At 46.9% G+C, this 22,956-nt stretch overlaps 1 protein-coding gene across 1 annotated transcript in view; it reads right to left on the reverse strand.

Annotated features, from left to right (window-relative positions):
* FHDC1 (FH2 domain containing 1) overlaps nt 1–21,662 on the reverse strand; it is a 37,579-nt gene extending 15,917 nt beyond the window's left edge. The window contains exons 1-4 of the mRNA XM_032855501.1: nt 21,585–21,662; nt 14,844–15,481; nt 6,035–6,096; nt 5,254–5,356 (exon numbers count right to left, since the gene is read on the reverse strand). Coding sequence (XP_032711392.1) covers nt 5,254–5,356; nt 6,035–6,096; nt 14,844–15,344 — 666 coding nt within the window. The 5' untranslated portion in view covers nt 15,345–15,481; nt 21,585–21,662. The remainder of the gene's footprint in view (nt 1–5,253; nt 5,357–6,034; nt 6,097–14,843; nt 15,482–21,584) is intronic.
* Nucleotides 21,663–22,956: the final 1,294 nt, after the last annotated feature.

Consider the following 22,956-nt stretch of genomic DNA (forward strand, 5'->3'; position numbering starts at 1 on the left):
GGAAATCATCACAATGACTATGTTTTTTGAAAGAAGAGAAACCAGACAAATGAGAAGAAGAGCTGTGTCATGTGTGTGGGTATAAATAACTTCAGTCTGTCTGGAGAATTAGAGACATAGGAGTCCTCAAGGGAAGGGTCAGTTCTAAGGATGGAAATGTTCTGTAAGTTATAAACTGGAAAGGAGATCATGGGGAGAAAGAGGAGGACACTGGGTCGTCATTCTAACACGGTCCTCTAGGTCCCTAATGAAAAAAAATCTCAGTATTTTGGATATTTTGGATATAAAATACTCGGACTGGGGGAGGGCTAAAAGACCTTTCTGTGGCCAAATCCCCCCTCCACACAGAACAACCTTATACCAAACGGCTGCTGTGTGCTTAGGCAAGAACACATCTGCTGTCCAGTGGGAAGAGAAAAAGGAACAGGGCTTAAGCAGCTGAGGGGTCAATGTCAAGACCTCCCCTTTGAAAATGACCAGGTAATAAAACAATGTATATTCAGATCCCATTTCTAGAAATTTTACAAGAGGCATCCACTGCGACCCCCACTCTCCGTACACACACCACAGGTGTGGAGGAAAAGACTAGAATGTACTCCCCCTACCTACACAAGGTGATAGGTTTATTATTTTCTTCTGCTGCTCATTTTTGTGTCCTAAAATGTCTGTATGAACATGGATTACTCTTGTAAAAAATTAAACTCAACTCAAAGTTATCCTTTTAACCGCAGCAAAGAGAAACAAGAGTTCTGACCCAGGAATACAGCTGAACAGCTAGCAGTGGGGGATGGAAGCAAAGAGAAAGTTCTCAAACTGCATCAGAGCAAATCAGCACCTCCATCACGCAGAGAACTGGACCAGCCCAGCGACGGGAACTTTTCTACTACATCCACTGTCGTAGAGCATCTTGCAACAAGAATACTTTACGGTAAATCGAACCTTGGGACTACGAGTAAAGTAGACAGCCCACCTCTGCAGCTAACTGTTGCCAATGAGCACTCACCATCTTTCATTAGTCTTTTAAAGCTTACTCTGTTCCATCCCTGGGATCATGGCGGATGCCCATAAAAATAACATGCCTTTTCAGTGTCTTGAGAAATAGGAAATGACAGCTCCAAAACACAGAGCAGGGAGTTTTGCAAAGATCCACAAACTGAAGTGTCTACATCAACAATCTGAAAATACAAAATGTCACAGGGCCGATGGACACCCCAGACTTAAGTCTGATGCTTAAGACTACATTTTTTAAAAAATGGGCAGAAAATAGCCATTGGTAGAATGGCATTACTTCTACCGTTAGGGCCCCAAACTGAATTTCCCATTTTTAGGCTTATTTGACTTAGGGGCAGATGGAATTTCTGGTTGAGCTAAACTCAAGTCAGTACCTAGCTGCTGAATGGAGAAAACCGTAGGAGGAGGTCCTGATCCTTTCTGAACTAGAGTTTAGCAATTCACTATATATGGAAAGGGGCAGAGCCAGGTTGTCCCTTTTCTAAGACCATCAACTCAGCATGTGCAAAGCTTCTGAAAAGAAGAGTGCGATTTTCTGTCTAAAGCATATAGAGTAGGTCACACTAAATAAATCTGGTAGGTATTTCTATTAAACATGTGCTCAAGCTGTAACTGAACAATGATTAATCTCCTTCACTTACATAAAGAGCTAAAAATGTTTATGGATTTCAAGAGCATGGTGATGGAAAGATAGTATTTAATTTAAATGCCATGTATACAGTCGTTAATTCCATTTCAAAATGAGACTCGTTCATTAAGAGGGATTATTGTACCTTCACAGTGGTAGGGAGGTAAAAAAGAGAGGTGAACAAACCCTATAATTATTGTACATTCTCGTCATCATCAAAAAGCATTTATCACACATTGTTAGGCATAATTTTGTTGGCTGAGCCAAGTGACTCTCGTTATGACCTGGCTGTGCCCGGTTTCTGTCCTAACAGCAGAAAGCATGCTCCGTAAGACCCACACATTCCCAAGGGCAGACCTCCTTCATCCCATCTAATTCCACTCACATGGCCTCGAAATAGGGAGATTTCCCACCAACAGGTTCACCCAAGAGAAGACCCTGGGGTTTCCTCTCTGTCATCCTCCCCAACAAGGGGCAGAGTTGGTATAGAAGGATGGGAGGAGGGGATAAAAATGTCAGAGGCGGCAACCAACCTGCTGCCTGAGAGAACAGGAAATTTCTACCCCCTTCCAGCCCTCTGTCCCTGAAAGTGACACAGGTGTGGGGCCCCACCCCCAAGGGAGGGAAGGGCTCGAAGGCTACATCTGGGCTCCCTTCTGACAATCCACCCCGCTCCTGCACCAGCCTCTCCCTTGTCCCCTCTCTGCCCACAGGAATACTTTCCAGGGCAAAGAAACCCCTCCCAGGGCTTTTATTTCTGGGCCTGCCTTCTTCCTCTCCAAGTTTTAACCGTGCAAACATTTAGGGCAAAATGAAAAAAAACATGCCAGATAAAAGATCTGTGGGGAAGGGCAGAGAAATCCTGAAAACAAATTAACCTTCTTCTGGCTTGTCAGCTGAGAATGCACGACTGAAAAGGGCTGTTTCCGCTCATATTTTTCAACATGCTGATAAGATGACAGCATCACTCAAGCGACACTCGCCCGGTGCTCGCTCTGGAGCAGGGGCGATGAAAGAGCTGGAGGGAGGCCCACGGTGGTGCGGGGTGGGGTTGTGAGAACCCTTGCCCTTCCTTCCTCAAAGGGATGCGGCGTAGTGCTGCAGAAGGAACTGTGCTGGGGTCAGATGAATCATGTGCAAATCCACTTTCCCCTCTGGCCTGTTGAGTATGGGACACACGAGCGGAGTTCCAGCGAACCTGTGTGAGCCTCAGTTTCCCATCTGTACCCTGAGGACTGTCTGACAATGTGGCCAAGAGGATTCAGTGGCAAAGGCACCCCAGATCATCAGAGCTGCAACGGAGTGACCTTCTACGTGCCAGGCACACCGGACTACACACTTGATCCCATTATCTCGCCCGACTGCATTCTGCCCTGCCCAGTGCCTGGAACACAGGGACACACATGCTCCGTCAATGTTCTGTCTCTGCCTGTGTGAAAAATGAGCACAGAACACTACACCCCAAGCTTAGCGACATGTGGTTATACAGACACTGGTGCACTTATTAACATATTTCTGCCACATTCCTAAATCTCTCTCACTTGGCCCTGGCTCCCCCTTGGCCCCATCCCTATCCTCCACCCTCTATCCTAGACTTGGGGGCTGGCCTTGGTCCAGGTGGCTCTGGGGACCACGCGGCACTCAGAGCAAGGCCAGTGGGTCCCCGCAGCAGGCATGTGTCAGAAGGTGGCTTCCACAGGCACGGAGACGCCCTTGCAGATCCCCGAAGTGGTTCAGGGAGGGGCGCCAAGAAGCCCTGGAGATGGTCAGGGTGTTCCCGCTGAAGGAAGCTCCCAGTTGAGTGTGGAGGGCGTGGTGAACTGAAGCCCAGAGTCGGTAATGTAAACAAGAAGTGTGACCAAGCCTGTCGGGTATTCAGGCTAAGGATGACCCTGCGGCAGGACAGGGGGACAGGAGAAGCAGCTACCTTTGGCTTGGTGGCAGAGTCTCAGGGCTCTGTCTCATCCCAGCAGGACGTTGTCTCTGGGGCTGGCTAACTGTCTGGTGGGGAGCGAATGCAGCACTCCGGTGGGTTTCAGTCGTCTTGCCCTTAACACGCCCCCTTGAATTATGCGCCACCCGCCCCCAGCTCAACAACATGGGAGGCTTGACAGCTAAGTTGCTTCTTTGAAAAATCCCCGAGGCCTCTGCAGCCTTTGCATTCTCTAATCACCCCTGAACTTAAAATTAGAAACGAAGGTATTAGGAAAACCTGTACCTAATCTCCCACCTCTTCACTGCGGCACGAAGCTGGCAGCCTCCCCCAACCCCGCCTAACGTCCCTTTCATTAGAAATTTAGAGCTTTTTGGAGCATGTCCACACGCGCTCTCAAATGTGACCCTCACTGAAATAAGGCATGAGGTCAGGCAGGAGTGAGCACCACAGCAAGTCCTAAGGAGGAGGCACAAAAAAAGCCCAAAGGGGAGTAAGATTTCAAGAACAGCTCAATCTTTTTAAAATCCAAATTAATTAAACTCTAGCCATCCTAATTAAAGAACTCTGAAACTCTCATTCTCTACATTAAAAAAGACTAAGGGCTGTTCGGTGTTTAAGATCCAGGGTAAATTATGATTTAACATACCTTTCCCTCAAGATTTTAAGACCCTTTACAGTCATTAATAAATGCTGGTAATTAATCTTGACTTAGGTAAATTACACTTAATTTGCAAACAGAAAAGCTGACACAGAGAGAGAGATTCAGATTATCAAATACAGCTAGAATCCTCAGTTAGCTAGTATGACCCTCGAGTTGGCTTTGCAAGTTTATCACAGATTGATGTAAAAGAAGTACAGATATATACTCCTCTTGTTATTTATGGCACTAAAGTCAAATGCCATAAATTATGTGTGGGAAGAGGAGTGGGATGGGGAAGAGAAGAACCAGCTGTGTGGGTAAAAGGGTAACTTAAACTTTTTACTTTGCAAGCACATATATTCATGTCATTTCTTACTAAAATTTTTCAGGGTTCCCTTCTTCAGAAATAAAAGGCATTATTACAATTTTATAAGATCTTACAAAGCTTCCAACCATTCAACGGCTCAGTTAATTCAGTCCCCCCAAAAAGATGATTAACTTTATACTGCAGTACTAAACCGCTATCACAGCAATTTCCCCCTTTAAGTCAATTACAGAGACAACATTTCTTAGCAGTTTACCTACTTCTCCAAAATTTTAAAGCATCTTTATCCAAAAGCGATTTCCTTTTATGTTTGTGTGTATAAGGTATACATATTTATAAAATAACCTAAATACGGCCTCAGCAAAAACTGTCATTGGTGATGGAAAAGGAAACCAAATTTAATTGAGGTCCCATGTGCCCGGTACCACACCTGATGCATAACTAAGGGTTTGGCATCCTAGCAACCCCTCACTGTACAGGTGCAGACACTAAGTTCACCAGAGTTAGGACATCTGCCCAAGCAAGGGGACATCTGTTCCCTAACTCCACAATTTATGCTCTCTCTACTAAGCCACTTTTTACTACTTGTTTATGAGAAGACTCTGGCTCTAGGTAGCAGAGGGCTCCTCCCAGGTTGAGTTCTGACACTCTGAAAAATATTGAGCTTTGATCATCACTCCTACCATCTAAAACTCCTGTGCCAAATTCCTTACCTCCTCTGACTCCGGCAAAAGCTTAAGAAATTCTCGCAAGGTCTCTGATCCATAATGCTCACTCTTTCCCTGATGAATATCTTCTACAATGGACTGAGGAGACCTTGAAAAGACAATTAATTAGATTCCATTTCACGTCTGTTGGAGTGCCAAAGAAACACAAGTCAGTGGAAACTAAAACAAATCACCTTGACCCTTTGCCCATCCCGCCTTCTTCCCAGTCGGAGGGACGTGCTGTGTCAGCAATCACAGGAGACCCAATGCCAGGGAAAGCGGGGGTCCCAACACACAGCCCAGAGGCCCCTACACCCAGAAGCCCACCCTTGGGCATCCCAGAAAAGCTGAAAGTGGCAGCAAACCATAGGAGTCTTCTCTGGGAGAAGAAAAGCAATCCCCTTTGGTCGCATGGAACCCTGGCGAGCCTCTCCTCTCCACTTTAGAACACTGGTATTTCACCACTGTCTTCTGACCAGTCCAACCTCCGCTGAGGGGCAACACTATAGGTGAATTCATAAATTCCCCAGCATGACAGGCTTGAACAGATACCCTTAGGCAACTCTGCCTGTATTTCAAGCCACTAGGTTATGCTTCCTTGCAGGAAAAGAGCAGAGAGCGACAGGCACTCGCACACTCATCACGCCGTGTGTTGAAGGAGGGTAGGCAGGTATGAGGAATGAATTTCGCTCATGTTAGAAGCTGAATTTTCAGCTCAGCCACACCCACAGACTGATGCTGACACCAGGGATATGCCTAAAGTTGCAAATGTGTGCAAAAACCTTACTTCTTAAATTGCTTAAGAAATATCCCAATGTTCATGCTCCGTTTTGCATCCAAGACAGTAATCTGGAAAAGAACACACACACAGAAGTCTATTACAAATGAGAAGACTTGGGAGGGAAGAAGAGAAGTAAAGCCTATCAAAATACAACACTAATTATGAAAGAATAACTTCCAGTGTGTAAATCTGGTTATTAATTGGCATACCTAACACAGTTTTGCAAATCTTAAAATATTATCATCTCCCCAAACTTCCTGCAATGATCTATTTTGTTAACTATAATAATACATATCTATTTTAATCTTACTTAACTTTTTTTTTTTTTTTTTTGAAAGAGAGTGAGAAGGTGTGTGTGCACAAGCTAGGGGAGGGGCAGGGGGAGAAAGAGAGAATCCCAAGAAGGCTCCATGTTCAGTGCAGGGCCTGACTCAGAGCTCGATCTCAGGACCCTGAGATCATGACCTGAGCTGAAACCGAGAGTCAGACACTTAACTGAATGAACAACCTACGTGCCCCTTATCTTATATAATTATTAATGAACAATGTATATTAAAATTGTTTAAATTTAGCTATTTCCTCTTAGAATAATATAGCCCTCATTTAAAAGCTCAAATTTGAAAAACAGCTGTGTTAGCATAGCCAGATCATATGAGATTTGAACTAAGAAAGCAAAAAATAACTCAAGCAACTGCAGAGTTCCAAACCCTGCTTTAGGGATGTAGAAGGACCAGTACTGTTATTTTAAGAAATGTAATAAAATTAATTTTTTTCTAAAAGATAAATTTCTTTTCATTGAGAAAGAATATGTGTCCTTCATATATTGTCCTTCAGGGGAAGGTAAGAAAGTCTTCTATGTTTTATTTACTCAGAATTTAAAAAGGAAAACTGTTGTGCTGTATTTCACCAAGTCTAACCATGCATATTAACATCACTGGAATCAGGATGTGTCTGACAATGCACAGCATCTTCGACTTAATGAAATATGGTGCCATTTGAATATACTGTCAAAACCCAGATTTGGGCTACAATAGGTTTTAGCTGTTCAAAATGAAAAATTGGGCAGGGTTTTATCAGACTAGAAATTAGACAGAAACTTTGCTCGGCAGGGGGTGGGGAGGATGTTGTTATTAAAAACAGAAGCCGGGGCATCTGGGTGGCTCAGTTGATTAAGTGTCTGCCTTCTACTCAGGTCATGATCCCGGGGTCCAAGAGTCCAAGAGTCCAGGAGTCCCGGGATCAAGCCCGCATCGGGCTCTCCGTTCAGCAGGGAGTCTGCTTCTCCCTCTACCCCTCACCTCCTTTGGGTTCTCTCTCTCGCTCTTAAGTAAATAAAATCTTTAAAATAAATAAATAAAATCTTTATAAATACATACATACATACATAAACATTCATACAGAAGCCATTTCTTTCTCTGGAAGGGAAAATCCAAGATACATGGAGGAAAAGATCACCTTAACATTGCCATAGGTTTGTTGTTGTTGTTTTTTTTTTCCCAACTGTTTTTTGGTAAAGGGAGACTAGCTAAAACAGGAATGTTGTTATGATTCTCTTCCCTTCCAAATGTATGTGATTCATTTGTGAACAAAAGCGAATCAGGTTCCAGGTTAAATTCCTGTTCTCTAGGCCTGCTTGTAAGTTTCTTAGCAGCAGCGAGAACTGTTAACCAAATTTAATGGCACTTCCTGGCTATAAGGTTAAATTTTTACGGGAGTGTGGCTGCCTTCTTTTGAAGGTTGATCTTAAACAATCACATTATTTACTATCCTAGGGGTTTATTTCATGTTCATGCAATCACCTACCAGCCATAAAATAAACTCCCAGGCGCACAGGGCGGGCTCCTTATTGGAAACCTACCCAGGGACTGCAGTTCAAGCTCGGTGTGAAAGGAGGGGAGAAAACGGGCAGAGAATAAAACCCGTCAAACATAACACCCTTTAAAGAGGAAAGTGCATACGAAACAGAGGAATCTAAATTTAGTACAACAGAAAACAAGTGTATATTATAATCCATCAATTAAAAAGCCACAAGTAAGAACACGTATACTGATACAGTAGTATTTGTATCCAAAGGACTCCCTCGGCACTCACCTCTACCCAGAATGAGGAAAAAACTTCTTTCTTATTTCTCTCATTAAATCACCACCTCTTGCTCTATTTAACCCTGGATGGCAGCACCCTCTCCCGCCCCCAACTCCAAGCCCCACCCATGACCCCCTGACACTCCATGTCCCCGACCTAGGTTTATAGCTCCTGCCCCTGGAAAAGGGATGGAGAAATTATTCTTTTTACTCCTATTTGACAGATAAGGAAACCGAGCCTCAGAGATGTCACATTATCCCTTTCCCAAAGCAACACGAGAACTGAAATGCTAGTCTGGGTCTCTCGGGTTCCTTCTCACTCTAGTTCCTGTGAGTTTGAATATCGCTAGGATACAGGAAAAGAGAGAAGGGGCCAGGCTTCCCCACCAGCCTCGGACTGGTATCCACTCCAGGAATGGGGGCAGATCTAAAGAAAGCCACCCCTAGGGCCTGGCCAAGTCCCCTAGCAACTCCAGAGCTCTATGTGGGAGATGATGGATAGAAATCATATTCTCACAGCTGAGACAGCCTCTAGGAGCTGCCATCATGAGTGCCCCTTGACTCAGGGTAGCAGCTACAGCCTGGGGCAGCGGCTACCTCCACCACTTGAAGCAAAGCTTCAGAAATTGGCCACCAGTTTAACAGAGGGACACCTGGATAGCTCAGTCGGTCAAGCATCTGCCTTCTGCTCAGGTCAGTCCTGCATCTGCACTGGGCTCCTTGCTCAGCCGGGAGCCTGCTTCTCCCTCTCCCTCTGCTGCTCCCCCTGCTTGTGTTCACTCTCTCTCTGACAAATAAATAAATAAAACCTTATAAAAATTTTTTCAAGAGAATTCAGCAATACTCCTAAGGAAAAACCTGGGCTGGCCATCACTGAGCACCTTATAGGGCAAAGAGAGCCCAGAGCCTTATCCAAACAGCAGGAAAACTGATAGCATTCCAGGGGCAGTCCTGCTCTCTTCTGGCATCCTCTGACTTGCCTAGCATGCGAGCTGATTCTTCCTCACAGGCTGTCACACCGGATCCTTCTAAAGCAGTGTTATAAAAGTGTTTGTTAAAGTCTTTTAAAGCGGGTTGTCACTTCACATGCAAATTAGCTTACCTTACTCCCCAAATGCTTGCCAGCTCAAAGCTGGACAATTCAGGAACCTGTGTGTGTGGGACTGGGCAGTGTTCTGGAATCCCCCAGATCACTGGACTGCGCATGTGCCAGTGGCACAGGCCACAACAGACAGCCTCAGGAACAAGGATGGCCTAACCCAGCTCCCTCCCTGCCCACCAGTTCCAATCAACCAAAATCTTCTTTTCTGGACACCACAGGGCAGGGAGGCAGGACCCCCACTGAAATCAGGGCCTGTAACAGCAGGGACAGCCCGAGTACTACAGAGCGCACAGGCTTTCCCATCAAGGGCCACCAAAGAGTTACGCCAGCCTGGGAGAACAAGGGAACAAAATACAACGTCCTATTCACGTGGTTCTGAGGACTTCCCACTAGGATGGGAGGTGGCCCTGCTGGAGAACCAGTGTCCCCACACACGGCCCGGCTGACCAGGGCTGTCGGGTCTCCCTCTGAAACACTGAGACTACAGCACTCGGGCAGGGCTCTGATTGGTTCCACCGCAACCCTTTAAGCACCCCTCTTTTCTTCTATGATTCCAGAACATTCATCCACAAGCAATCCCCTACACAATCTGCCTCCCATAGTCTTTCAAGGAAGAAGCAGCTTTTGTATTTTAGTTGTGGTTAAAAAAAGAAAAAAAATGTAACATTTATCATCTTAACCACTTTTATCTTTTTTTAAAGTAATGTCTACCCCAATGTGGGGCTTGAACTCACGACCCCGAGATCAGGAGAGGCATACTCTACCGACTGAGCCAGCCAGGAGCCCCCCTCCTGCACCATTTTTAAATGGTCAGTGTCAGGAAGAGCACGGACATTGTGGTCCAGCCATCACCACCACAACCCCACAGAACTCTTCCCATCTTACAGCACTGCAGCTCTGTACCCATTAAGTCCTAACTCCCCCTCCTGCCTTTAGCCCCTGCCAACCACTTTTCTGCTTTCCATTTCTGTGAGTCTGACTGTTCTGGGAAACTTCACACCAGTGGAATCATATGGTATTTGTCCTCCTGAGACTGATTTATTTCACTGAGCATGATGTCCTCAAGGCAGTAGAAATGGTTAAGCCACGTTTCTTTCAATAGGTCAAAGACGGCTTCCCTTTCTAAGTACCACTAAGTGGTGGTTATTTCAATGCTATGTCAAATTTGGAAAAGCAAAATTTAAAAAAATCTTCCTGTATCCTCTTATATAGACATAGCTTTTGGTTTTTGATGTTTTTGTTTTGTTTTGTTTTTTTCATTTTCTTTTTCATTTTGGTTGGCTGCCAACTGGGAAATGTTCCAGCCTGACTCGAGGCTGGGGGACGGTGGGGGTGGGGATAAAAACCTAGCTGAAGCGTCTTTTTTTTCCCCCTCCTTTCAAATGTATTTCAAATACTCATCTAGTTCTATAGTTCTGGATTGAGCATGTCCCAGAATTCTGGAACATACTGAAAACATAACAAAAGTTGAGAAAGAATAAATTGGAGTGAGAGAATAAGTTATTACTGCTCAGAAAATTAGAAAAAGCAATCTTCCTTCCATCCTCCCTTCCTCTCTTCTTTGATCTCTTCTCCTAATAAGGAATTTTAGTTATTTCTCCTAAGGTAATATTAATTTTAATTATAAAATTATTACAGACAGCATCTAGAATGATCTCATGTATTCCAACATTTGTGGGTTTTTTTCCTTTTTTATTTCACTTTTATTGAGGTATAATTAACAAATAAAATGCAAGATATTTAAGGTGTGCATCACGCTTATTTGATATACGTAAACATGGTGAAAGGACTCCGCGCCCCCCACCTCACGGTCATCTTTGGTTCCTCCTTTTCAGTGAGAACATTTAAGTTCTTTTCTCTTAGCAAGGTTCTATTATCCAACACAGTGTTATCAACTGTAGTTACCTTGTTTTATACTACATCCTCAGGCCTCGTTCATCTTGTGTATTGTCAATCCTGCTTTTGATCATATTGATCTATCATACTGATAAACACTCCCTTTGCTCCCTTCTGTCAGCTCAGCTACCTTTAATTTCCTTTAGAGGGTATCAACTAGCTAAGACTGTCACTTTTTTTTCTTTTAATTTTATTTGAGAGAAAGAGAGCACAAGCAGTGGGGAGGGGCAGAGGGAGAAGCAGACTCCCCACCGAGCAGGGAGCTTGATGTGGGACTCAATGCGAGGACCCTGGGATCATGACCTGAGCCAAAGGCAGATGCTTAACCGACTGAGCCACCCAGGCACCCTGTCCCTTCCTTTAAAAGCATTGTAGATTCTAATGGGAGACATGAGACCCAGCTGACCAGTGTGAGTGATGCTGAAGGGGCTGGGAACAGCGGGGACAGGCAGACAGAAAACATCTCAGGGAAGAGGTCAGTGGACTCTGCGAAGAAGGTGGAGTTTGAGCTGACTTGGGTTATTACTAATCCCCGTTATTTAGTTTTGTTATTTCTAATTATTTTATTATAGTTTAATTATTATTATAACATTTGTAGCCTCCTCAGGTTAATTTTTAGGTAACAAAAACACAAGGTTAGTAATATTTCATAACCTTGCCCCCCCTCCCCCTTACTAAATGTTCTAATTTACTCTCTTGAGTGTTGTTCTTCCTAAATTCAACCATTCCTGAACCCAGCTCTTGCTTATCTTCCAGCAACTCCTTTGTCTGGAATATAATGAAACTTATTTGTAAGGCTTTATAAGCCCTTTCAAGTAAGAGCCAACCACATAATGGCAGGCCATTTCTGCAGGAGGTTATTATGTTTCAAAGGGACATTATCTGATCCCTGAGGTGCTCCAAATCATGGCCTGTGTTTCCAGGCTCAGGACGGGTCCCTCTGCCAAACGTGCTCATTAGGGTATTCTCCACTCCACGCAGACAGGGAGTGGGAACTACTACTTTCAACCCTGGATTCCATTTGCTCCTTCTGAGTAAATTGGAAAACTTATCACTGGACCTTGTGAAACTATCACTCTGCTGAGTTGTAATTTCCTTAGGAGAAAGTCTAATGAGGGCAGAAAATAGCATGTACTGTATTCTTTTACTACGAAATATATACACACACACACACACACACACACACACATATTTATTAATTTATATATTTAAAAATTAAATATAATATACAATTATTTATGAATTATTTATAAGTATTAACATATTTATAAATATTTTATATATATAATACTTCCAACCATGTTGGAGATAGCATGAAAAATTAAAAATAATTCTGGATAACCCTTTGTTATGTGATGATATTGCCTAATACACACTCAAATCCATCCACCTAAACTACTCATCCTACTTGAGTTCTAAAGAGTTGAAAAGTTAGATTATCTTATGACACATGGTCATGGTGGTTTAATTTTTCCTTCTAGCAACTTCTCTCAGATTAGGACCTACCAGTGTTAAAAACAGTCACACACCCATATTCATCGCACCATATTCATAATAGCCAAAAGGTGGAGGCCCACATATCCATCAATGGATGACTAGATCAACAAAATGTGGTATATATACAGAGGAATTATCACTCAGCCTTAAAATTCTGACACGTACTACACAGATGAACCTTAACAACATTATGCAAACTGAAATATTCCAGTTGCAAAGAAACAAATACTATATGATCCCACTTACATAAGGCATATAGAGTGGTTAAATTTTTAGAGACAGAAAGCAGAAAGGTGGTTGGTGGGGCTGAAGGCCGGAGGGAATGGGGAGACAGGACTTAACGGGTACAGAGCTGCAATTCTGTAAGATGGGAAGAGTTCTATGGGGGAGTGGTGGTGACGGTTGGACCACAATGTCAATGAGCTTCCTGACACTGAACGGCACATTTATGAACAGTTAAGATGGTAAATGTAATGTGTATTTTATCCCTGCTACTTCCCTCCCTCCCTGAGTGCTTTTACCTGCTCTTGAATTAGCAAACCTAAAGCTGTGAGTTCCAGCAGCCCCTGGAACTATCATTTTCCAAAATCAATTTACTTATATTACATCATATCATATCATATATTATGTTATATTATAAAAATATTTATAAGGGAGGCCATGCATTCTAACCTGGTAGATGCTCCCTCAGCAGTATTGTGAGCTAGACCCCCTTCTGGTTGTTACAGGTGGTTTCCTGAGAGGTACACTCCATTTCCCGCTGTACCCATCCACTCTTTCCTTCCAAATTCTTGAAATTCAGTAAGGAGAGCTAGGAAACAATGGTGAGAAATGCCCTACGGTACAGCAAGGAGTCTCTGCTGGAAGCTGGGGCAAAGGCCAGGGTACTAAGGAAGTGATTTCTTGCTCCGTCCAAAACTGAAAGGATCCACTAAGAAATAAAAGGGCTCTTCAGAAAGGGAAGAACAGGGAAGGTCGGAGTTCGGCGGGCGAGGGCATGAGGGGCTGTCCTCAAGACTTCCTCTCAGATTTATTTCACAGTTCACATTTAATTCTAATCCTAGCATTCTCTGCATTTTATAGTTCATAGACTCCTGGCTATTTCAACAGGGGACTAAATCACCAATTTCAAGTGAATCCCCCCAAGTGAACCCATGGAGAGAAGTTAACCTGTTCCTGAGCCAGACAGAGGAAAGAGGTCAATACCGTCGGCTTGAGAATTCAATTATGTAGAAGGGTGCTACTTCATCCTGGAGCCCTGCCCACACTTACCTGAGTCACTCCATCTTTGACCTATAGCCTCTGCTCCTGTAGAACAGATTTTAAAAATGATACGTTGTTGCCCACCCCTCCACCCCACTTTCCATTTTTGGTGTTCAACATTCTTTCCTTTCAATCTCTACTTTCCTCAGTACTTCTGCTAGTAAGCAGAGGTTTCTCAATTTACTTTGTTTCTAAACAGAGTACTTTTAAATGCATGTTTTAGCTCAGTTTCCAGAATATATGGTTATTGGCAGCCCTGAAGCCATGCTTTCGAGGTGAACTTCTTATAACCTGCCAGCTTTACTTTGTTCTCAGTGTAAGGCATTTACTGCTCACTGGAAATGTTTCTTAGGAAATCCACCTAAAACCAGCTTTACGCTTCAAACTCTCTGGAAATCTCTATTCCACAAAGGCCACGGCTCAATCCAGAGCTCTGAGGAATGAAGGCTCCCTTCTAACACTTAGGGAAGGAAAACTAGAGAGAAAAATACTGATAAAATCTTCAAGACATATATTAGTTAAGGGTGTCTTTAACAAAGGGCATTCTGTCTCAGAAAGTTCCAGTTAATCTCAGTTAGTGGAGTTCAGGAACTTGGGTTTTTGTTTCCACAGAGACTAACAATGTGGACTTCGGCAGAACTGCTCCACCAGGGGAAACCGCAGCAGATGTGCTGGAGACAGGGCAGTGCTGAGAGGCCAAAGAACGATGGCCCCACATAGCATGTTCTCAGCGTGAGGTCATAATCCACCGGGATGTCTGGGAGGATGTGGCATGCGCGCTTCTTACACTTTCCTGCTAGTCAGCTCAAGCTCATCATATAAGGCCCTTTCTATCATTTCCAGAGCACATGCACTTGCATTATCTTATTTCTCAGTGATTTAGCAAGTTTAGAAATGTACACACCCTTCCAAACACAAAACAATGCAGTATGTGCAGGATTATGCCCACCCTTGCCCCAACCCAATCCATTCTTACCTCTTCCCTAGCCTCCCTGAAGGATGAATTTAAGGCTCCTCCTCTCCTAGAAAGGGAAGACTTGGTAGTAGTATCTTCTTGCTGTCCAAAGAGCTCCTCAATGGTCTTTGTGTCAATTTGGTAGTGATGCTGCTGCCTGGCGGCCAAAGTCCAGATATTGGTTTTGCCACGAACTTGCTCCTCTGGAATGGTCTTCCAAAAAAAGCTTCTCATCCGCTTTTTCTTACCAAGGTGGCTATAGCCATTCAGGTGAGAAGCTGGGGGTAGTCCTGGAGGGGGAGGTGGGAGCGGAGGCCCCCCGGGGAGTGGAGGTGGGGGGGGAGGAGGAGGAGAGGGAGGAAAGCCCTCCCCTGAATAGGGACATGGTGGAGGTGGAGGTGGGGGAGGAGGAGGAGGAGGCGGCGGCCGTGGTGCTGTTTCCCGGATCATGAAGCCGGCTGCCGTGGTGATCGTCCCATTCTCTTTATCGCTGACCAAGGAGACACAATTCATAACATGCATAGTACTGTTGCCTTCTAAGGAGATAATTTCTTGGCCTTGGGGAAGCAGACACAAACATTAAACTTGTGTCATACTTTTTCACTCACTGGTCGGCTGCCAGAGAAAAAGGCAACAGGGTTGTGTGTCATCTTCCAAACCTACAAAGATAAAACAGCCTTACATCGGTACAAGAAAACATCTGAATGCCAGCTAGTTCCCTTCAGAGCCCAGCGCAGGTCTTCCTGCGGCGGCTGGGTATTACAATCCATGAGAGGCAACACATCCAAAAGAGCATAAAGAGGGACTAATACTTTTCTAAATGTGAACCAGACAAAATTTTACTGCCTGGAAATGCTGCCAAAGCAGCAGCAACAACCCCAACCTGGAAACCTTCCATTCATCAATAAAACACATATTTATTGAGAACCTGCTGTAGGTTCTGCAAGCATCGCTCACTTTATGAATAAACTACTTGTTCACTAACTGGCTTCTCTTCCTTAGGCAATGGATACCCGAGCCCTAGGGGAATTACCCAAATGGCTGAAGCATTAGGTAGTCGTGGACGACCCTGCTTTTCTCCTGTGTGGACGTGTCCCCTACCAGTCACTTGGTCAAAGGGTATCCTCTGCATTGCAGAGATGAGGCAGGGCATCTGGAAATGATAAAATAGCAACCAAACTCATTCCCCCAGACTCAGGGCCACCATGTTCCTGCTCGCCGCAAACAGAGAAAAGAACACTAGGTGTGAAGATTAAATGTTGTAGCTCAAATCAAACTTTACTGCTTACATTTTAGACAAGTCACTTCACCTCCCTAGACTTCCGTTCTGTCCTTTGTAAAACTAGGAGGCTGGGATCCATTCCATGACCTCTCTCATTGCTGCCAACGCTATCACTTTAGATTCTAGTTAAGCCACTCTGCAGAAACAACCAGAACTTCACGCCAACCTCTTTGGCTTCTTCTGTGACACTCTCAGCAGAGAAGACACACACACAAAAATATGCTGCTCGCATCATACCAGCCACACATCTATCCCTGAGCCACAGTCACTGAGTTATATTTCTGGCTTGTGTTTTCATTGGCCTTTAAATGTCTGTTTTTGGCACAGAGTTGTTATGGACCTGATGTGAAAACAGAGGTCAAAACAACTTCATTTCTTCAGACGTAAGGACAGGTTAACGGAAAATGTATAAACTGTCTGATAGCACTAATTCAAATATTATGAAATGCTTTACACAGAACCAGGCATAAAAGGCAGGACTGCCTTGGGAAGAAGAGCAGAGACTCTAGAAATAGACCATTTTTTCCTCAGATCTTGGTTCTTCTCCTTAGATGTGCAGTTTGAGGTGAGGGAGGCTGCTGAACCTATGTCTCAGCATCCTTATCTATAATATAAAAATATATTGTTCCATTGGTTTGCATAAGAATAAATGAGCTAATACATGTACCAAGATACTATTAACAATAACCAATGTCGTATGTATATATGATTTCTCTTCACTTTCACAGGTACTGTATTTTCTTTAAAATATGTATTGGGTTCATGGATAAAATGTTAAGTTACTCCTGGCTGCTAGAAAAATACCTTTAATAGTCCCATTCTTTGCTTTCTACGTTACTAGCTTTGTCCTTCTTCAAAACTCAGTGATTATATATTATGCTATCTCTAAATTATAAGAACATGGGTGCCTGCTTGGCTCAGTCACTTAGCATCTGATTCTTGATTTTGGCTCAGGTCATGATCTCAGGGTTGTGAGATCGACCCCGGAGTTGGGCTCCGAGTTGTGCTCCATGCTGGGCGTGGTGGAGCCTGCTTAAAATTCCCTCTCTGCCCCTCCCCCGCCAAATAAATAAATAAATAAATAATAACAAGCACAAATGTTTTTATGAAACATGAAAATTTAACTTTTGAAAGCTATGCATGTGTAGAAGACATATTGTCAGCTACTAACTGCATTTTTTTTTACCATTTTAACCATTTATAATTGTGTATAAGCGACACTAAGTACATCTGCAGTGCTGTGTAGCCATCCCTGCTGCATAATTTTTTAGAAAGTAAAACCGAAATTATTTATCCAAGCCAACTTCTAGTTCACTTGCGATGCAACTGGCTTTTAAGAGGAGTCTGCATAATTACCATTAGGGGCATAACTAGGCTGTTTTCATAGCTGGCACCCCTTAAGCAATGACTCATTGTCAATTACAGTTTATAGTTACATTTGAACTCTTCTTTTTTCAAGACTGCACAGGTAATCTTGGCTGTTTATCCCTTACATAGTTTAAAATACTTCTGTACATAAAACATCTCATGTATTGAAGAGTTGCTAATCCTCCAATTCACCTCCAACTGCAGATATGCTGACTCGTTTGCACATTATTCCCGTTAAAAATGGCGATAACCTGGGTGGCTGAGTTGGTTGGACGACTGACTTCGGCTCAGATCGTGATCCTGGAGTCCCGGGATCGAGTCCCACATCAGGCTCCCGGCTCCACGGGGAGTCTGCTTCTCTCTCTGACCTCCTCCTCACTCACGCTCTCTCTCACTGTCTCTCTCTCAAATAAATAAATAAAATCTTTGGAGAAAAAAAAAAAGAATGGCGATAACCTTAAAAAAGTCTCCATCTTACAAAGCAGGGACTCCCCTTGTGCTGTGTAAGTCTATCCACAGATGTGCCATTAAAACTCACACAGCAAATAAGGAGTGTGTGTGTGTGAGAGAGTGAGAAAGACTACACTCAAACCAGCACTAGTTTCTGACACTAAAGCTCCAAAGGATGCGAGTCTTTTTGAGTACCGCGCACCCGCGCATTGCACACAAGAAGTACAAGATACAGGCTTGTCAAAGTAAAAAGTGACAAGTGTTAGTGAGGCCCCATCTAGAGAAAGAATGTTATTTTTAAAAGTCCAAAGAACAAAATGAAATTTACAACACTGTTACTGGTATGTTGTCTGGCTCATTTTTTCCCAGGGTACCAAATAAGGGTCCTAGGCCCCCAGCAGCTTCTAATGAATAAATTCTCCAGCAATGATTAGCTAAGATGCTAATGCTTTTACTACTGGCTTCAATAGGGCTTTGATAGGGCTTTCCCTTTGGGCAGGATTTCCAGTGTCAAAGAGGCACAGGAAAAAGAGAGTGCAGACAGACATTCTAACCCTTTCCACAGTCTCATAACATATTAAAACGGAGGATAAACAAAGAACATTTCATTTACTAGGGTACAGTTCCCAGCAAAGATGCAAACGCATACCCTCCAAGTCTGCTACCCCACAGGTAATGCTGCAGCCCTGAAAAGCTTGCTGCTTCTCACAGCTGCCAACTGCCAGCAGGGACAATGAAATTAGTCTTGGCTCTGTCTGGAAAATGTCAAGGGTCCCATCTACCTTCCCAGGGCAGCCAGAGACAGGTTTGTATTTAACATCCCACCTACAGGTTGGGGACCTCAGCAGCAGAGAGGACAGCTGCTAAGGCTGACAAATGTTCAGCCCTGAGTAAAACAGAGCTGTCACCCTAAGGCTCCGAAGATGAGAACTCTTCAAGCCCCGAGTGCTAATCATGAGCCATCAGGGGTGTGTCTAAGTGACAGACCCTCTAGAGAGGTTTTAGCTCAACAGAGCACCACTGAACTATGTAAATTTTTAATTCACATGCTGGGGCCATGTCTCTAGTCTTTAGCTGGTCGGCCAAAATAAGTCTTAGAATGCAAATGTTCCTAAGGGAATTCAAAGAGGCCCTCTCGCCCAACAGCCAGCACCACTTTGCTCCTGGTGTCAGAAACATCAAGGGAGTGAGTGGCAGGGAAGATGAGAAAATATGTACGTTTCCTTTCTCAGTAGATTTAGGAGGAAAGCAAGCTCCTCCTGTAAGACCGTTCAGAGCTTAGGTTTTCCTGAAAGACGGTTAGTGGGGCCTGACAGCTCAGCTGCTCAGTCACCCTCTAGGTCAACAAAAATCAAAAGTGAACGCCAAGGAAAACCCTCCAGAAAACCTTTCCCCTTCATTTCTGACTTGTGTCACAGATGAGGTGGGGGCAGGAAGGCCTGGCCCACACCCTCCTAACGACAAATGGGGGCAGAACAAGCCCGGTTTGGAAAGCAGAGGACAAAGGAGGGTGGGGAGGGTACAGGCGATTCTAAAATATGGAATTTTTGCCCTCCACTAATTCCCCGGGGAAAAGCCCCTCCCCGACCGCCTATCTTTCAAAACCTTTCTTGATCGTTAAACCCAGAATGTCAATCACACAGTCGAACCAGAGCCGGCAGCATCCAGCCCTCCTCCTTGGCACTGCACGCGGCACCGAGAGAACTCCAGACTGTTTCCAGTCAGCGTATTTAAGCCGCAACACAACATAAACACTTCACGGATGCCCCCGAGCGCAACACCCAGAGAGTAGAGAGAGAACGCTTGTTTCTGAATGTGCATTTTCAGTTTCTATCAAGGTCCCCAAACCAAGAGGGTGGGGGTGGGGAGCACACGAGCGCCAAAGGATGCTCTAAAGAGAGGGAAGGAAGCGCTGGCCACTCATTCCAGGAAGACAGCTGTGGGTCAGTTGAGGGGGTCACAGACGGCCGAACACTGGGGGCAATTTCTGTGCAAACAGATGTTTGAAAACTGACTCCCAGGTCCTGAAGAAATTCGACGTGGGGGCACCGGGGGGCACGATCGCTTTCAAGAAGTCTGGACGCAGAGTAGTTTTCCTAGGTCACAGCACTGGCCGGCGATCCGCCGCGTCCTTCCGCCCCCAAGCCCCGGGTCCCGGGTGCCGCCCCAGCCACTCACCCAAACGGCCCCGGATGGGCCGCACAGAAGGCTCGGGGGCGCCGCGCGGATCCCCAAGAGCGACGCGAGTGGGAGGTCCGGCGGCCGCGCGCGAGCCCCCAGCCGCGCGGGTCCTTATCTGCGCCGCGGCAGGAGACGCGGTGGGGGAGCGGGCGCCCGTGCGCAGCCGAGATAGACGCCCACACGGCCGCGCAGGCTCTGCGGCCGCTGCCGCGGCGGGGCGAGGGCGCGCTCCGCCGAGAGGCCGCTGCGGGCCGTGCGGGAACAGGCGGGGCCGAAAGGGCAAACGCCGGGGAAGGACTGGACCCTCCGCCTCCCGGGAGCGCCGAGCGCCCCGCGGTCCTGGAGCACAACCTACCCGAGCGGCCGCAGCAGGCGCTCGCCCCTCCCCGGGCCCCTTGGGCGGGCGGGTCTGGGCGTGTCGGGGGGGGGGGGTCGCCCGGCCCCGCCCCCTTGCCCGGAGGACCCAGACTTAGGGTCCGCCCCCACCCCCCCTGCCCAGCGCGGTTCCTTGGATACCCGCCCCTCCGCCCCGCGGCCGCACGGAGCTCCAGAAGCCGGGTGGGCTGCGGAGGCTAACGAGGGAAGGTTATCTCAGTGCTTGGAAGCCAAAGAGGGGATCTCCTGGTTCGCGGACTTGGGATCTGCCCGGTCCTTGAACGTTCGCGGCGACACCTCCCCCACGTCCGGGGTCTGGGTCCCGGGCGCGGAGGAGAAAGCCTCGCGGCCGCACTGCGGGCCAGCAGATGGGAGCCGGGGAGAGTCGGCAAAAAAAAAAAAAAAAAAAAAAAAAAGAGAGGGGAGACTTCTGGTGTTTGGTCGGAGGATAAAACCCAAGAGCCCGCCGTCCCGGAGCTGGGGGCACCGTGGCGGCTGGAGCTCATCCACCAGCCCACCCGCTTCCTCCCCAAACTTCGACAACTTGACGGCGAAACTTCCAATCTGAATTTCGCACGGCCAGGACGAGTTTGCAGTAGCAAGAGGCGCCCTGTCCTCGGTCCGCATCACTCCGACGCGGTCCTCGCCAACCCCGCACCCACTTTCTGGAGCGGCAAGTCCTGGCTCCCGGCTGGCCAGTGGCGCGCTCTTGGACCGGGCGGGGATCAAGTGGGGGCGCGGTTTATCCAAATATCTTAGCAGCTAAAGCTCCATTAGCCGACCCTGGTCCAGCCCCGAGGCGGCCCGTGACCTAGCTCGTTCTCCGGACGCGGGTCCGGAGCTGCGCGTCTCGGCCTCAGGAGACCTATCGCTGTCCTCTGCAGTCTGGGTAGTGCAGGCACCAAAGTCACCCGAGTGGGTGAGGAGGGAGCGCGCAAAACTCCCCAGCCCTTCCCATGGAGACGCGAAGGCAGCCGAGACTTGGCGCCGCAGCCCGGGGTCCAAGCTGATCCCTGCCCTTGGCCCTCTGGAGCCGGGGAGTGCCCGGCTCCCGGTTCCCCCCGAGCGGCGGTCGCCCCGGCCTCGGCCACCCGGCTCCCACTCACCCGCGGCCCGCGCTCCCCGCGCGCGCTCCTGGATCCCCACCGCGGGCTCCAGCGCCAACGCCTCTGCCGGGTCTCTGCAGCGGGAGCAGGCGGCTCCGGACTGCGAGGGGGCAGGGCGACGCGGGGCGGGGCTCAGCGGCTGCCCCAGGTAACAATGCTGCAGACGAGCCCGCTCCCACAGCCTGCCGCAAAGGGCAGCACGCCCTTTCCTGCTCGGCCCCTTCCCTCCTCCCACCCTCCGAGCGCCGGAGTCGGCGCCGCGGCGCTTGCTTTCACCTATCCGGGGCCCCGGGGGCCTGGAAGACGCCCCCGGGCACGCTGCTTCCCGCACCCGAAGGCGCCCGAGGGAAGTAGGGGTGGCGGGAAATAGCGAAGTACGAGTGTGAAGAAGAGCCAGGTATCCTCGTGTAACCAGCGAGGGGAGGCGACAAGCCGCTTCTGAACCTGCAAGTGCTTTCCACCAAGCTGCCTCTGCCGCAACCTCCCCGCCACCCTTCCCGCGCACACGCACACTCCTGCACGCACACCCTCGGCGCGCGCGCGCGCGCGCACACGCACACACATAGGCGCGCGCGCCAGGCTACCCTCTGCCCCACGCTGGTTTCTCCCTGGAGTACTAGGCAGGCTTTGGAGGGGGTAATGTCCCAGCTCTTAAAGCCAAATCCCAGCTGAGCGGGAGCTGCCCAAGGTCACCTCTTCTCTGGGTCCTGCCACCTGTAGGTTTGTTCCTTTTTTTTTTTTTTTAATCTCTTCGGTGATGATGGTAGCAGGGCTCTTTCAATTATATTTAAGAAAGGCAAAGAAAAAAAGCCACTGCAAGTCAGACAGCATGAACGGAGGCTGTCTGGAGACTGACAGGAAGAAACGGGGGAACAGTTTAATCGCATCCCCCCCCCCCCCCCCCCCCACAATTTGTGAAACCAGGCAGTGAGAAACATAGTCAAAGAAAACCTTTACTGGGCAAACCAGCCGGTCGGAAATCAGCTGCAGGGGTGGAGAGGCGCCCTGGGTGGGGGTGAAGTCATCCTTACCTTTGACTTGGTTAACAGATAACAGACCACAGTTTTCCAGTCTCTGGTGCCCAATGACTTCTGTCTCTCCTCCCAGGTCTTCAACCCCTGCACTCCCACAACTCATTCTCCATGTGGATGGAAAAAAGTGAAGCTATTAGAGCAAAAACAAAAACAAAGCAAAACAAAAGCAATAAACAAAATTAATACCAGCCAAGAGCCCATTTATTAGCCATAGACCAGGCTTACATTACACGTGAGGAGTAAATCCAGCCAAGACCAGAGTAAACCTCAGGGAGTGGGAAATGTAATAAAAGAGAAAGATATCCATGCTCAGGAAGTTAATATTAATCCCAAAGGAT

The sequence above is a fragment of the Lontra canadensis genome, unplaced genomic scaffold (assembly GCF_010015895.1).
Source record: "Lontra canadensis isolate GAN:19392208 unplaced genomic scaffold, GSC_riverotter_1.0 scaffold10, whole genome shotgun sequence".
In the NCBI taxonomy this organism is placed as follows: Eukaryota; Metazoa; Chordata; class Mammalia; order Carnivora; family Mustelidae; genus Lontra; species Lontra canadensis.